This window comes from Protobothrops mucrosquamatus, unplaced genomic scaffold (genome assembly GCF_001527695.2).
Source record: "Protobothrops mucrosquamatus isolate PMUCROS unplaced genomic scaffold, P.Mucros_1.0 scaffold5807, whole genome shotgun sequence".
In the NCBI taxonomy this organism is placed as follows: domain Eukaryota; kingdom Metazoa; phylum Chordata; class Lepidosauria; order Squamata; family Viperidae; genus Protobothrops; species Protobothrops mucrosquamatus.
This window is the reverse complement of record NW_015391654.1, coordinates 1-13,564: the sequence shown is the minus strand read 5'-3', so window position 1 is coordinate 13,564 and position 13,564 is coordinate 1. Positions and strand designations below refer to the sequence as shown.

The 13,564-nt window shown below is 48.0% G+C and overlaps 1 protein-coding gene across 1 annotated transcript in view; it reads right to left on the bottom strand.

The window, feature by feature from the left end:
- The window catches only part of SLC45A4 (solute carrier family 45 member 4), a gene marked incomplete at its 5' end in the record, with an annotated part of 17,110 nt that extends 4,111 nt beyond the window's left edge, over window positions 1-12,999 (bottom strand). Inside the window, 4 exons of the mRNA XM_015829304.1 lie at window positions 68-167; window positions 1,696-2,771; window positions 6,936-7,115; window positions 12,811-12,999. Of these exons, the coding sequence (XP_015684790.1) occupies window positions 68-167; window positions 1,696-2,771; window positions 6,936-7,115; window positions 12,811-12,999 (1,545 nt within the window). The remainder of the gene's footprint in view (window positions 1-67; window positions 168-1,695; window positions 2,772-6,935; window positions 7,116-12,810) is intronic.
- Window positions 13,000-13,564: the final 565 nt, after the last annotated feature.

Genomic DNA, 13,564 nt, shown 5'->3' with positions numbered 1-13,564 from the left:
TTCCTCTTCTCAATTATGCTACCATTCACCCAACTTTAAGCCAGGATGATAGCACAGAGCCTCTCACCTGAACAAACAGCAGCAGTAGCAGCATAGATGACCAACCCCCAGCAGCCCATCTGGACGCCAGCACTGTAGTCCTGCAGTTCGGTAGAATTAGAAGGGGCCTGTTGGGGAAACAAAGAGGCTTTGATCAAAGGCAGAAAGAAGGCTTGCAAGACACGGTGGACCATCGTCCCTGCCAACTTTCCAGCTCCACTTCTTTAAAAAAAATTAAAGAAGAGTATTCACAGCTCACGGAGAGCTGAGCTGTGGGGTCTTGATCTTCTCTGAGCTTTGTTGTTTTCGTGCAGATGTTTCATTATCCAACTAGGTAACATCATCAGTGCTAGAAGGGAGTGGGGTCTGCAAAGAGAAGGAGGAGGAGGAGGAGGAAGAGGAGGAGGAGGAGGAGGAGGAGGAGGAGGAGGAGGAGATGACGACTATGGGGTCCTTGATTTTCTCTGAGCTTTGTTGTTTTCTTGCAGATGTTTCATTATCCAACTAGGTAACATCATCAGTGCTAGAAGGGAGTGAGTTTGCGGAGAGGAGGAAGAGACGGAGGAGGAGAAGGAGGTTTATGGGGTCCTTGGTGCTCTCTGTGTTTGGTGGTTTTCTTCTGGACATTTTATTACCTAATTAGATAACATCATCAGTAATCATCAGCCCTGTTGATGTTAGCTAGTTTGGTAATGAAACATCTGCAAGAAAACCACCAAGCTCAGAGAGCAGCGAAGACCTCATGCATCTTTACGTCTTCCTTCCGCTCTTGAAGGCTATTCATAGTTTGCTCTGAATATAAAGGTTCTCAAACTAACTTACAGATACCAAAAGGTAAACAGGGTCTATCAAGTCAACTTTACAGTACATCCCAAATGTTAAAAAATAATAATTACATTTTGTAATGAATGCTTTCTCCCTGGTTGCCTAGAAGTTACTCTCCACTCATCACAGACAACTAGGCACAGGATGTTACACAAGACTGAATAACCTACGTGCAATGTCGTGTTGCCTTTACAAATTTCTACTGGGACTGAATCTGTTTGTAAGGCGGTACCCAATGTGAATGAGAGCAGAGAAGACCTTATTAATGGGACCTCTGCCTCTATGTGTGTGTGTGAGAGAGACACACACAGAGAGACAGAGAGACAGAGACACAGAGAGACAGAGACACACACAGAGAGAAGAGAGAGACACACACAGAGACACAGAGAGAGAGACAGAGAGAGACATACAGAGAGACAGAGACACACACAGAGAGACAGCGAGACACACACAGAGAGAGAGAGAGACAGACAAACACACACACACAGAGACAGAGAGAGACACACACAGAGACACAGAGAGACATACAGAGAGAGAAACAGAGGCAGAGAGAGAGACACACAGAGAGAGACACACACACAGAGGCAGAGAGAGAGACACAGAGGCAGAGAGAGACACAGAGAGAGAGAGAGAGAGACAGAGAGAGACACACACACACACAGAGACAGAGATAGACAGAGGGAGAGGGAGGGAGAGACAGACACACATACACATAGAGAGAAAGACAGAGAGAGACTGACACAGAGACACAGAGAGAAAGGGAGGGAGGGAGGGAGAGAGAGAGAGAGAGGAGAGTGCAACAGCCCCTGGTGACACTCGTGCTGGGCTCACCTTGGGATCGCCGTGGAAGATGACCTGCCCCATGAAGTCGGTGTAGAACACAGCTTCGGCAATGATGGAAAACCAGGTCAAGAGGTGACAAACACAAAGCCGCAGCAGCTCTTTGGGCATCTTCAGCATGGACAACCACAAGAGTCTCACGGTGGTTTCCGTTTCGCCTTCCTCGCTCTCCGTGTCTCCGCTGGAGTTGGTGGCGCCGCTCGGATTCCGGTGCCGGCACCTCTGCCGCTGCCTCTTCTGCATGTCGTAGATGTCGTTCATGCTCCGAGAGGACTTGATCAAGACCACGGCGTTGGCCCGCCGGAACCGGTAATGGTGGGACCCGATCTTCCCGTAGTAGGAGAAGGTGTTAGAAGGCTGGCGGTAGAACATGTGCCGTCGCCGTCGCATGGAGTTTGAGGTGCACGACGGCTTTATGCCCACCCGGACATGTCCATTCAGGAGATCTTTTGGTAGGGAGCCGTTCCCGTTGGGGACTTTGGCCTCGGTCAAGGGGTTCTCAAGTAACATCTCCTCCTCCTTCTCGTTCTCCCTGAGGAAAGCGGACAAGCGGTTGAATTTGGACTTCATGAGCTCTTGGCTGGTGCTGCGCGGCGTCGCCGGGTAGGACGAATCCTGAAAAATGGAAGGTTCAATTTCGTGAAGGAAGAGGAGCTCCGATTCCATGTCGAGGGTGGCATCCGGCATGTGCAGGACCGAATCGCTCTTACTCCGGACAATGTCCACCTCAAGGAACTCCATGTTGAGGTCATGTTCGGACTGGACCTCGTCGGGGAAGAGGGAGTTCCCGTAAGGGTCCTCCTCGTTGATGACGTTGAGACGGTTGAAGGGAGGGAGGCTGCCGCTCAGCTTGACACTTGACAGGGTCTCCGCCTCGTCATCCATCCGGTCCTGCTGAGGATTGTATTGCTCTTCTTCGATGCTGCACAGGTGGAGGACGACGGAAACGGAAAAGATAATGGCGGCAAAGAAGAAGAGGACCTGCTCTTGGGATTTGAAGATGCTGCCTAAGACGGTGTGCATCCAGTTGAGGCCGCCCAGCATGTAGCCAATGGCTCCTCCCAGGCCTACGGATGAAGATGAGAAGGACAAAGGTACAAAATGGCTGCACTGTGAAGGAGGGGAAGAACCCAGCGGTGGGATTCATCCGGTTCGCACCACTTCGGTGGAACCGGCAGCTAATTTTTTGTTGCCCAGGCCCAGAATGGACTTCCGGAAGTGGCATCCACACAGAGAACCGGTTTTTCACACATCTGAATCCCACCACTGAATCAATCATCTAGGTCTGGTCTGTCTGCCTGTCATCTATCTATCATCTATCTATCTGTCTGTCTGTCTGTCTGTCTGTCTGTCTGTCTATCTATGTCTGTCATCTGTCTGTTTATCTGTCTGTCTGTCTGTCTGTCTGTCTATATCTATCTGTCTCCATCTCTCTCTCCATCTCTCTCTCTCTCTCCATCTCTCTCTTTCTCTCTCCCCCCTCTCTCCATCTCTCTCTCTCCCCCCTCTCTCCATCTCTCTCACCCCCTCTCTCATCTATCTATCTATCTATCATCTATCTATCTATCTATCTATCTATCTATCTATCTATCTATCTATCTATCTATCTATCTATCTATCTATCTATCTATCTATCTATCTATCTATCTATCATCTATCTATCATCTATCCATCCATCCATCCATCCATCCATCCATCCAGTGGTGGGATTCAGCCGGTTCGCACCACTTCGGCGGAACCGGTAGCTAATTTTTTGTTGCCCAGGCCCAGAACGGACTTCCGGAAGCGGCATCCACGCACAGAGAACTGGTTGTTCACATATTTGAATCCCGCCACTGGAAGAACTGCACAGGTGGGAACAAGCTCCTCCCCTCCAAAGAGTGGTGGATTGTGGGGGAAAAAGAAGAATAAAGTTCCTTGAGGAACGTCAAAGGATTTTCACCTGGACTTTTCTTGTGTCCAGTGTGGTGGATCTGAACATTGTAAGCATTCATAAAGGAGAACATTTGTAGCTCGGGGCGGAAATGAGGGGTCCTTGGTGTTCTCTGAGCTTGGTTGTTTTCTTGCAGACCAGGGGGTCTTCAAACTTGGCCCCTTTATGACTTGTGGACTTCAACTCCCAGAATTCCTCAGCCAGGCACGTGTGCCTGGCTGAGGAATTCTGGGAGTTGAAGTCCACAAGTCATACAAGAGCCAAGTTTGAAGACCCCTGCTGCAGATGTTTCATTACCAAGCTAGGTAACATCATCAGTGCTAGTACTTAGAGAATAACAAGGACTCCTTATTGTAAGCACAACCAGGTGCACACCACCCTTCTCCCAATCTGATGATGCCCAGATGAGCTATAACTACTACCTCCAGGAGGCCCAGCCAGCATAGACTTTGTAGTTCCCATACTTGGGTTATTCATGCTATGTTCAATGGTTTAGTCCAGGGATCTCCAAACGTGGCCATTTTAAAACTTGTGGATTTCAACTCCCAGAATTCCCCAGCCAGAGTTGAAGTCCACAAGTCTTAAAGTGGCCAAGGTTGGGGATCCCTGCCCTGATTGAAGCATCTTTGGGGTAAAACAAAACCAAACATCAATGCTGGTTTAATTTTGAGTCACATGCAGTTGAAGGCTGGGAAGGAACACAAAAAGTCAAGATGGCCGGCTGAGGAATTCTGGGAGTTGAAGTCCACATGTCTTAAAGTTGCCAAATTTGGGGACCCCTGGTTTAGCTCTTCTGCAGCTCCTCCTGATTTCTGGCAATAATCAGAAGGTCTTCCTCCCAAAGCTGCACCCATATTTAGTTGGGGGACCGGATCATCACCCCAGAGGGAATTGCAAACATGCGCCCAACTTTGCTGCAGTGAGGCAAGCGTGCTTCAAATACGCATCACCAACAAATCTTTGGCTGACCACCATCCAACTCCAGTTACAAGATTAGGCTGCAGCCTCTGGGGACTTCTCCGCTAGTTTTAAAGTTTTTAAAAGAGAATGCAACTGAGGGATGCAATTTTTTTTAAAGTGCATTTGTAAAGTATTAGGAACTAACTTCCCTCTTGCTAAAGATTCCTCTTCCAACCATCCCAAGCAAAGAGGAGATGGTTATTATTATTATGATTGTTGCTGTTGTTATTGTACGGCTTTGTTACCTTAACCAAAGACGACCTTGCTATTGCAGAGTAATAGTTTCGCCGTCAAGTTATCAGCTCTGTGCTAGGCCAGAGGTCCCCAACCTTTTGTGGACCAGGGACCGGTTCCGTGGAGAGAGGTTTTTCCGTGGACCGGAGGGGGTGTGATTTTGTGTGCTGCCTGCATCCCGCGGATGGGACTTTGCTTGTTTGTGCGGACTGGTTGCTGGCATGCCGCGGCCTGGTAGTGGTCCACGGACCGGGGGTTGGAGACCCCTGTTTTAGGCAACATTTGCATGCTTACCAAGGCACGCCACCAGAGGGCGAGCTGGCTTTGCACCAGAGAGAAAGACGAGCAGCGTCATCCGAGGCTCCTCCCCTTCCTCGGAGCCATCTTGCAAATGGGCGCCGTAGCCAGGAAGGTTCAGAGCTGGCAAGAATCTGCACGCCTGAACTCATCTCCCCACAGAAGTGGTACCCATTTATCTACTCGCACAGAACAAGCTTTCGAACGGTCAGGTCAGGGGTAGGCCACCTTGGCTCTTTTGTGACTCGTGGACTTCAGCTCCCAGAATTCCTGAGCCAGCATGGCTCAGCTTGGAAATCTCTCCCTTTCCCCTCAGCATGGCTGGCTCAGGAATTCTGGGAGTTGAAGTCCATGAGTCATAAAAGGGCAAAGGTTGCCTACCCGTCTGTCTGTCTGTCTATCTATCTATCTATCTATCTATCTATCTATCTCTGTCATCTATCTCTATCTCTATCTCTATCTCTATCTCTATCTCATCTCTATGTATCTATGTATCTATGTATCTATCTATGTATCTATCTATGTATCTATCTATCTATCTATCTATCTATCTATCTATCTATCTATCTATCTATCTATCTATCTATCTATCTATCTATCTATCATCTAGGTCAGGGGTAGGCAACCTTGGCCGTTTTATGACTCGTGGACTTCAACTCCCAGAATTCCTGAGCCACCATGGCTCAGCTTGGAAATCTCTCCCTTTCCCCTCAGCATGGCTGGCTCAGGAATTCTGGGAGTTGAAGTCCATGAGTCATAAAAGGGCAAAGGTTGCCTACCCCTGGGTTAGGTGGACAGAAGCTGAGAGGAGCGACGGGAACTCACCCTGCCCCGCAGTGCTAGGACTCAAACCGTCTCCAGCATCATTAAACCTCCTGGAGGAGGTGGTCAAAAAATGTCAAGAGGGTAAGCACTAGAATAGAATAGAGCTGGAAGGGACCTTGGAGGTCTTCTAATCCAGCCCCCTGCTCAAGCAGGAGAACCTATACCGTCTCAGACAGGTGACTGTCTAGCCTCTTCTTAAAAACCTCCAATGATGGAGCGCCCACAATTTCTGGAGGCAAGCTGTTCCATTGGTTAATTGACCTCACTGTCAGGAAGTTTCTCTTTAATTCCAAGTACCGTAGTTTGTCTCTTCGGTCAGTTTCCAACCATTGTTTCTCATCCTTCTCTCTGGTGCTCTGGTGAACAACCTGACTCCCTCTGCCTTGTGGCAGCCCCTCAGATACTGGAACACTATTTTATAAAAAGTTGGGAGGATTCATTCAACTACACGATAGAATTGCACCGCTAGGCTGCATTTGAATAAATCCAAACAACTGTCTACAAAAACTGATGAACATCCAGGGGCTGGGTTTATGAGAGGCATAAAACACAATCTTCAGTCTGGAAAGCTGGCTACAAAACAGCCATTGTTAGCAGCCTGTTCTTTGCGTCCTCTTTAAAAAAAAAAAAGAAAAGAAATCAGAATAGTATCATTAAAGTCTTCAAAATGGGGGCTTGATAGATCTGTTTTATGGAAGCCTTCAAACTGACTAACAGCCAGAGAACAGAAGGGACTGATCCATCCCAGTGATATTATGACAGGTGTCTTTAAAAAGTTTAAATAAACACGTGGTTTCAAAAAAAAGAGAAAGAAAAAAAGAAAAAGAAAAGAAAAAAAATGCCCAAATTCAGTTTTGCTTCCCGTCTTTCAGAGGGACTCGTGTTTTTTCCCCCAAGCTTTCACAACAAAGATGTGAGCAACGTTATTCTGAATGTATAGAACTGCAGCGTTAAAAAAGGAGGAATAACGGAAACATCGTACCGGCTGAAAAAGCATGGATGTTGAGGGCCATATCCTGCTCTTCGCTGTCCACCACGTCCAGCAAATAGGCGCGGATGGGCCCCTCGGTCGCGTCAGCGGAGAAGTCCAGCACCACCACGCCGAGCACGGTGAGGACGATGCCGATGGGCTGTTTGTCCGGGACATCTCCGATAGCAAGACCTGCGGCAGAAGAAGAGAAAGAGGGTGAGCGGGTTTTTGTGAGACAGATTCCAGGAGGAGGCAAGGGGGGTTTTTTGGGGGGGGGAAAGCAGAAGGAAGGAAGGAAGGAAGGAAGGAGAGAAAGGGAGGGAGGAAGGAAGGGAGAGAGGGAGGGAGAAACAGGGAAGGAGGGAAGAAGGAAATAAATTGGTGGATGGGTGGATTGGTGAATGGAATGATGGATGGATGATAGGGAGGAAGGAAGAATGGGTGAATGGAAAAGATGGAAGAAGGGAGGGAGGGAGGGGGAAGGAAGGAAGGAAGGAAGGAGAGAAAGGGAGGGAGGGAGGAAGGGAGAGAGGGAAGGAATAAATTGGTGGATGGGTAGATTGGTGAATGGAATGATGGATGGATGATAGGGAGGAAGAATGGGGTGAATGGAAAAGATGGAAGAAGGGAGGGAGGGAGGGAGGGAGGAGGAAGGAAGGAAGGAAGGAAGGAAGGAGAGAAAGGGAGGGAGGAAGGAAGGAGAGAAAGGGAGGGAGGAAGGGAGAGAGGGAAGGAATAAATTGGTGAATGGGTAGATTGGTGAATGGAATGATGGATGGATGATAGGGAGGAAGGAAGAATGGGGTGAATGGAAAAGATGGAAGAAGGGAGGGAGGGAGGAAAGAAATTGGTGGATGGGTTGATCGGTGAATAGAACGATGGATGTATATAAGGACGAAGGAAGAAAGGGCTGAATGGGTAAGAGGGAGGGAAGGAGGAAAGAAGGAAGGAAGGAAACTGGTGGATGGGTGGACTGGTGAATGGAATGATGGATGGATGATAGGGCAGAAGGAAGAACGGGGTGAATGGAAAAGATGGAAGAAGGGAGGGAGGGAGTGAGCGAGCAAGGGAGGGAGGAAGAAGGAAGGAAGGAAGGAAGGAAGGAAGGAAGGAAGGAAGGAAGGAAGAAAGAAAGACCCAGATTAAGAGTTGAAAAGCTTGCGTGACTTGAGTCCGGTAGTGTCAAAAAACTGGGAGATGCTACAGAACGGATCAGCCCTGGAAATGTTTTCAAAGAAGGAAGACTTCGTTTTGAATTCCAGCAAAAGGAGTTAAAAATTCAAGCTCGCCATGGGAACCTTTGCTGGTTAATCTGCATTAGTCTAACGCCCGGCTCTCCAAATGTGGCAACTCTTAAGACTTGTGGACTTCAACTCCCAGAATTCCATAGCCGGCCATGCCCGGCTAGGGAATTTTGGGAGTTGAAGTCCACCAGTCTTCAGGTTGACACATTTAGAGACCCCTGGCCTAATAGGACTGCTGTGTCTTCCAGATATTTTGACCTTCTTCTGAAATAAAACCTGGTCAGAACGATCATCGGTCCCAGGGATTGTGGGAGATGGAGCAGAACCATCTGGGACACCAGATGAAGTCGTACAGGTCGTCCTTGGCTTACAACAACCCACTTAGTGACTGTTCGAAGTGACAACTGGAAAAAAAAAGCGACATAGGACCGTTTTTCACCCTTACGACCGCTGCAGCCTCCCTGTGTGATCAAAATTCCGACGCTTGGCAACTGATTCAAATTTATGACGATTGCAGGGTGTCCCGGGATCATGGGATCCCCTTTGGCGACCTTCTGGCAAGCAAAGTCCATAGGGGAAGCCAGATTCACTTCACAACTGGCGTGACTAACTTCACAACTGGGGTGATTCGCTTAACTGTGGAAAGGGAGATGGTGAAATGGGTCGAGCCTCCCTTAAAAAGTGTCTTGTTTAGCAACGGAAATTTGGGGCTCAGTTGTGGCTGAAGGTCAAGGACTACCTGTAGTTAGCCTGGGGATACAACCGCTGTGAGCGTCGAAGGTGTTTCCCTTTTAAAAGCTCTTAGGAAATGGCGAAATTAGGAGCTACAACATAACGCACGTCGAGGGAGATTCTCAGGTCATCCAGATCGTGGTTGTCCCAAAGATGCTTTTTCAAGACTGTCTTGGTTTTTCCTGGAAGACCTTTTGCTTCTCATCCAAGAAGGTGAGAAACAAACAAGGAAGTCCAGTTGCCTCCTGAAAAATTAATAATAATAATAATAAAGTTGGAAGGGACCTTGGAGGTCATCTAGTCCAACCCCCTGCTCAGGCAGGAAACCCTATACCATTTCGGACAAATGGCTGTCCAGCCTCTTCTTAAAAACTTCCAGTCTTGGAGCATTCACCGCTTCTGGAGGCAGGTTGTTCCACTGGTTAATTGTTCTCACTGTCAGGAAGTTTCTCCTTAGTTCTAGGTTGCTTCTCTCTTTGGTTAGTTTCCACCCGTTGCTTCTTGTCCTGGCTTCAGGCGCTTTGGAGAATAGATTGACTCCCTCTTCTTTGGGGCAGCCCCTGAGATATTGGAAGGCTCCTATCATGTCCCCCCTTAGTCCTTCTCTTCATTAAACTAGAACAGCCCTCTCTCAACAGAGAGGGAGGAATACAACATTGTCCATCTCCAGTCTACAACATGGTCCTTTCAGCAGTCCCAAGAAGGCTCCACATCCATTTGCACCACTCAGGTGACCCTGAGGACACAGGTAACCGTAACAACCTCCAAGTGGCCTCAACAACTCTCTGAAAGAAGATAAATGACCAGCTGTCTGCAAGGAGTATAAATCCTTCCATTCCCCAATATCCAGTCAGAGCTGAAGAAGCTTCCTGGATGGGAAGCGACAGGTCTTCAAAGAAAAACAAGAAAGTCCAGTTGCCTCCTGGAAAAGCACATTTGGGACAACCATGACCTGGGTGACGGAGAATCTCCATAGACATTTAGCCATGGACTTTGGGACGGATGGACCCCTTTTCAAATGGTGCGGGAGGATGAACGGATTTCCAGAAAACATTGCAGACTAGAGGAACCGTTTGCGCTTCAGTTTGAGATGCAGACAGCACAGACACATCCCCAACAGCCTGCGCCCATCTTCAGCCATGAAGGAACCCAGGGCAGAAGACATCCAGCAGCCAAGAAGGCTCCACACCCATTTGCACCACTCAGGTGACCCTGAGGACACAGGTAAAAACCTCCAAGTGGCCTCAACGACTCTCTAAAAGGATGCAAATGACCAGCTGTCTGCAAGGAGTATAAATCCTTCCATTTCCCCACCATCCAGTCAGAGCTGAGGAAGCTTCTTGGATGAGAAGCAAAACAACGGGTGGAAACTAAGCAAGGAGAGAAGCAACCTAGAACTAAGGAGAAACTTCCTGACAGTCAGAACAATTAACCAGTGGAACCACCTGCCTTCAGAAGCGGTGAATGCTCCAACACTGGAAGTTTTTAAGAAGAGACTGGACAGCCATTTGTCCAAAATGGTATAGGGTTTCCTGCCTGAAGAGGGGGTTGGACTAGATGACCTCCAAGGTCCCTTCCAACTTTATCATTAGTATTATTATTATTATTCTCCAAAGCGCCTGAAGGCAGGACAAGAAACAACGGATGGAAACTCATCAAGGAGAGAAACAACCTAGAACTAAGGAGAAACTTCCTGACAGTCAGAACAATTAACCAGTGGAACAACCTGCCTCCAGAAGCGGTGAATGCTCCAACACTGGAAGTTTTTAAGAAGAGACTGGACAGCCATTTGTCCGAAATGGTGTAGGGTTTCCTGCCTGAGCAGGTGGTTGGACTAGATGACCTCCAAGGTCCCTTCCAACTTTATTATTATTATTATTATTATTATTATTATTATTATTATTATTATTATTATTATTATTATTATTATTATTATTATTATTAAGTCCAGTTGCCTCCTGAAAAAGCACCTTTGGGACAACATAACACCTCCCCTCCAAGGAACTCCAGCATCGTGGCACCGAAGGGGGGTGGCGTCAGCTTGCTCCGAATGAAATACTGCCGTGGCACCGATCCTCAGGCTCAGTTCCTAAAGATAGTAAAATTCCCAGCTTCGATTGTTTCCTCACAATATTGTTTTATTTTATTATTATTTTTTGTCGAGAGGGATAAGGGAAAATATATATATATATATATATTCTTCTCCATTTAGACATTCAATAAACAACTTTCAGATCGCGTTACGATCTTTTTTGTCCTTCCACACTCAGAGAACAGAGAAGGGGAAAAAAAATATCTGGGTTTTGTTTTTTTTGTTGTTGTCGTCGTCGTCTCTCTCTCTCTCCTTTCAAATAACGCTGGAAACAGGATGTCTTTGCTAGATATGCATTAAAGGGAAATCAGAAAACAACAGGAACCGTTTCCCTGTGAAAAAGTTCCTAGTGGATTCCCATGCCAAGGGCTGCCTCATTCATCCCGGCTTCTGCTGATAATTGTGCTACAACACAATTGTACTGATGGGAAGGTGTACTTGTGAACACAATGCGCTGCCCTTGAGGTAAACGTGGCAGAAAGCAAGGCTGCCGGTAAGGGCTCCATCATCGTGGTTCATTCATCACAGGCAGCTGAAGAGCTAGTTAGTTAGTTACTGGAAGGGGACCTTGGAGGTCTTCTAGTCCAACCCCCTGCTCAAGCAGGAGAACTTACACAGGCAGCCCTTGACCGTTCAACGTTACAACAGCAGTGAAAGAAATGCCTTACGACCATTTCTCACACTTACAACCGTTGTAGCACCCCCATGGTCACCTGATTTACATTTGGACACTTGACAAGGGGTTCATATTTATGACGGTTGCAGTGTACCGATGTGTGTGTGTGTCACGTGATCCCCTTTTGCGACCTTCTGACAAGCGAAGTCAGTGAGGAAAAACCGCAGCGTTTCTCTCCGCAAAGCTGGCGAGAAAAGTCGTAAAATGGGGCCCAAACTCACTTAACAATGGTTTCCGCTTAGCAACCTAAATTTGGGGCGCAATTCCGTGGTCGTTAAGTCGAGGACCACCTGTGAAGTAGATTCCAAATCCACAGATTCCAAATCTGAAGATGTCCACTTCTGGGGGGGGGGGAACACTTAAGTCCCTCTGTCCCTTTCCCTTCCAGCCATCTACTGCGTTTCCCCGAAAACAAGACTGGGTCTTATATTAATTTTTGCTCCAAAAGGCGCATTAGGGTTTATTTTTCCGGTTAGGGCTTACATTTGGGGAAATACGGTACTAAATGGGTCCGTCTGGCTGACGATCTTAACTGGGGCTTATTTTGGAGGTGGGGCTTATATTATGAGCATCCTGGAAAAAAAAATCACGCTAGGGCTTATCTTTCCGGTTGGTCTAGGTCAGGGGTAGGCAACCTCGGCTCTTTTATGACTCGTGGACTTCAACTCCCAGAATTCCTCAGCCAGCACGGCTCAGCTTGGAAACCTCTCCCTTTCCCCTCAGCATGGCTGGCTCAGGAATTCTGGGAGTTGAAGTCCATGAGTCATAAAAGAGCCAAGGTGGCCTACCCCTGGTATAGGCCTAGGCCGCTTTATGACTCGTGGACTTCAACTCCCAGAATTCCTGAGCCAGCATGGCTCAGCTTGGAAACCTCTCCCTTTCCCCTCAGCGTGGCTGGCTCAGGAATTCTGGGAGTTGAAGTCCATGAGTCATAAAAGAGCCGAGGTTGCCTATCCCTGGTATAGGGTTTCCTGCCTAAGCAGGGGGTTGGACTAGATGACCTCCAAGATCCCTTCCAATGTTGTTGTTGTTATTATTATTATTATTACTATTATTATTATTATTACTTTAGGAGGAAACACGGTAGGGTTAGGGTCCCACTGCCCCAAGAGACTTACTCCGAAGGCCGTAGGCATCACTTACCAATAACGGATCCGTTTAAGAAAAGGGCAACGCCAATCAGGACCCCAATGCAAAGGGCGAGGATAAACGGCCGGCGGCGGCCCCAGCTGAGGGTGCAGCGGTCGCTGGCTGAACCAATTAAGGGGGTAAAGATCAGGCCCAGGATTGGACTAAGGAACCAGGTGAGGCTGTAGTACTGTTCAGGAAGACCTGAAAAGAGAAACCAGGAATGTGGGTTAATTCGCAGGAAGGACCGGCAGGAGAGAACCTAGGCTGTTTAATTGGAAAGTTAAGGAGCCTGGAGATCGGGGCCACATACATGAAAGAAAGGGAGTTGGGAATGCATTTTAGGGTGTGTGTGCGTGTATGTGTGTAGGCCATGAGGTAGGACACCAAACGCAACCACGTGGCCAGCAAGCTCTGGCCGTATGCATTTCCCCCCCCCCCCCGGTGTATTTTGGGGCCATGGGTGTGCAGTTTGCAGAACTCGCAGCAGGGGGCGGCAAAACAGAGACAGACCTCGGTTAGCCTTTGGAACGGAGGCCACCAGGAGATCCCTTAGTTTGGAAAAAAAAATTGCTGGAAGAAGCCATGGCAAATCTCCTAACTGTTGCCAAGAAAAGCAGCATCGTTATACCCTCGTGGGCATCAAGAGCTCAACTCGTCTTTCTTCACGGGCCTTAATGGTGGCTTTCTCTAAAGTTCCCTTCACAGGTCTCTGACTCGGGGTCCAACTATCATACTCTCGCTCTTTGGCATAGGGGAATTCTGGGAA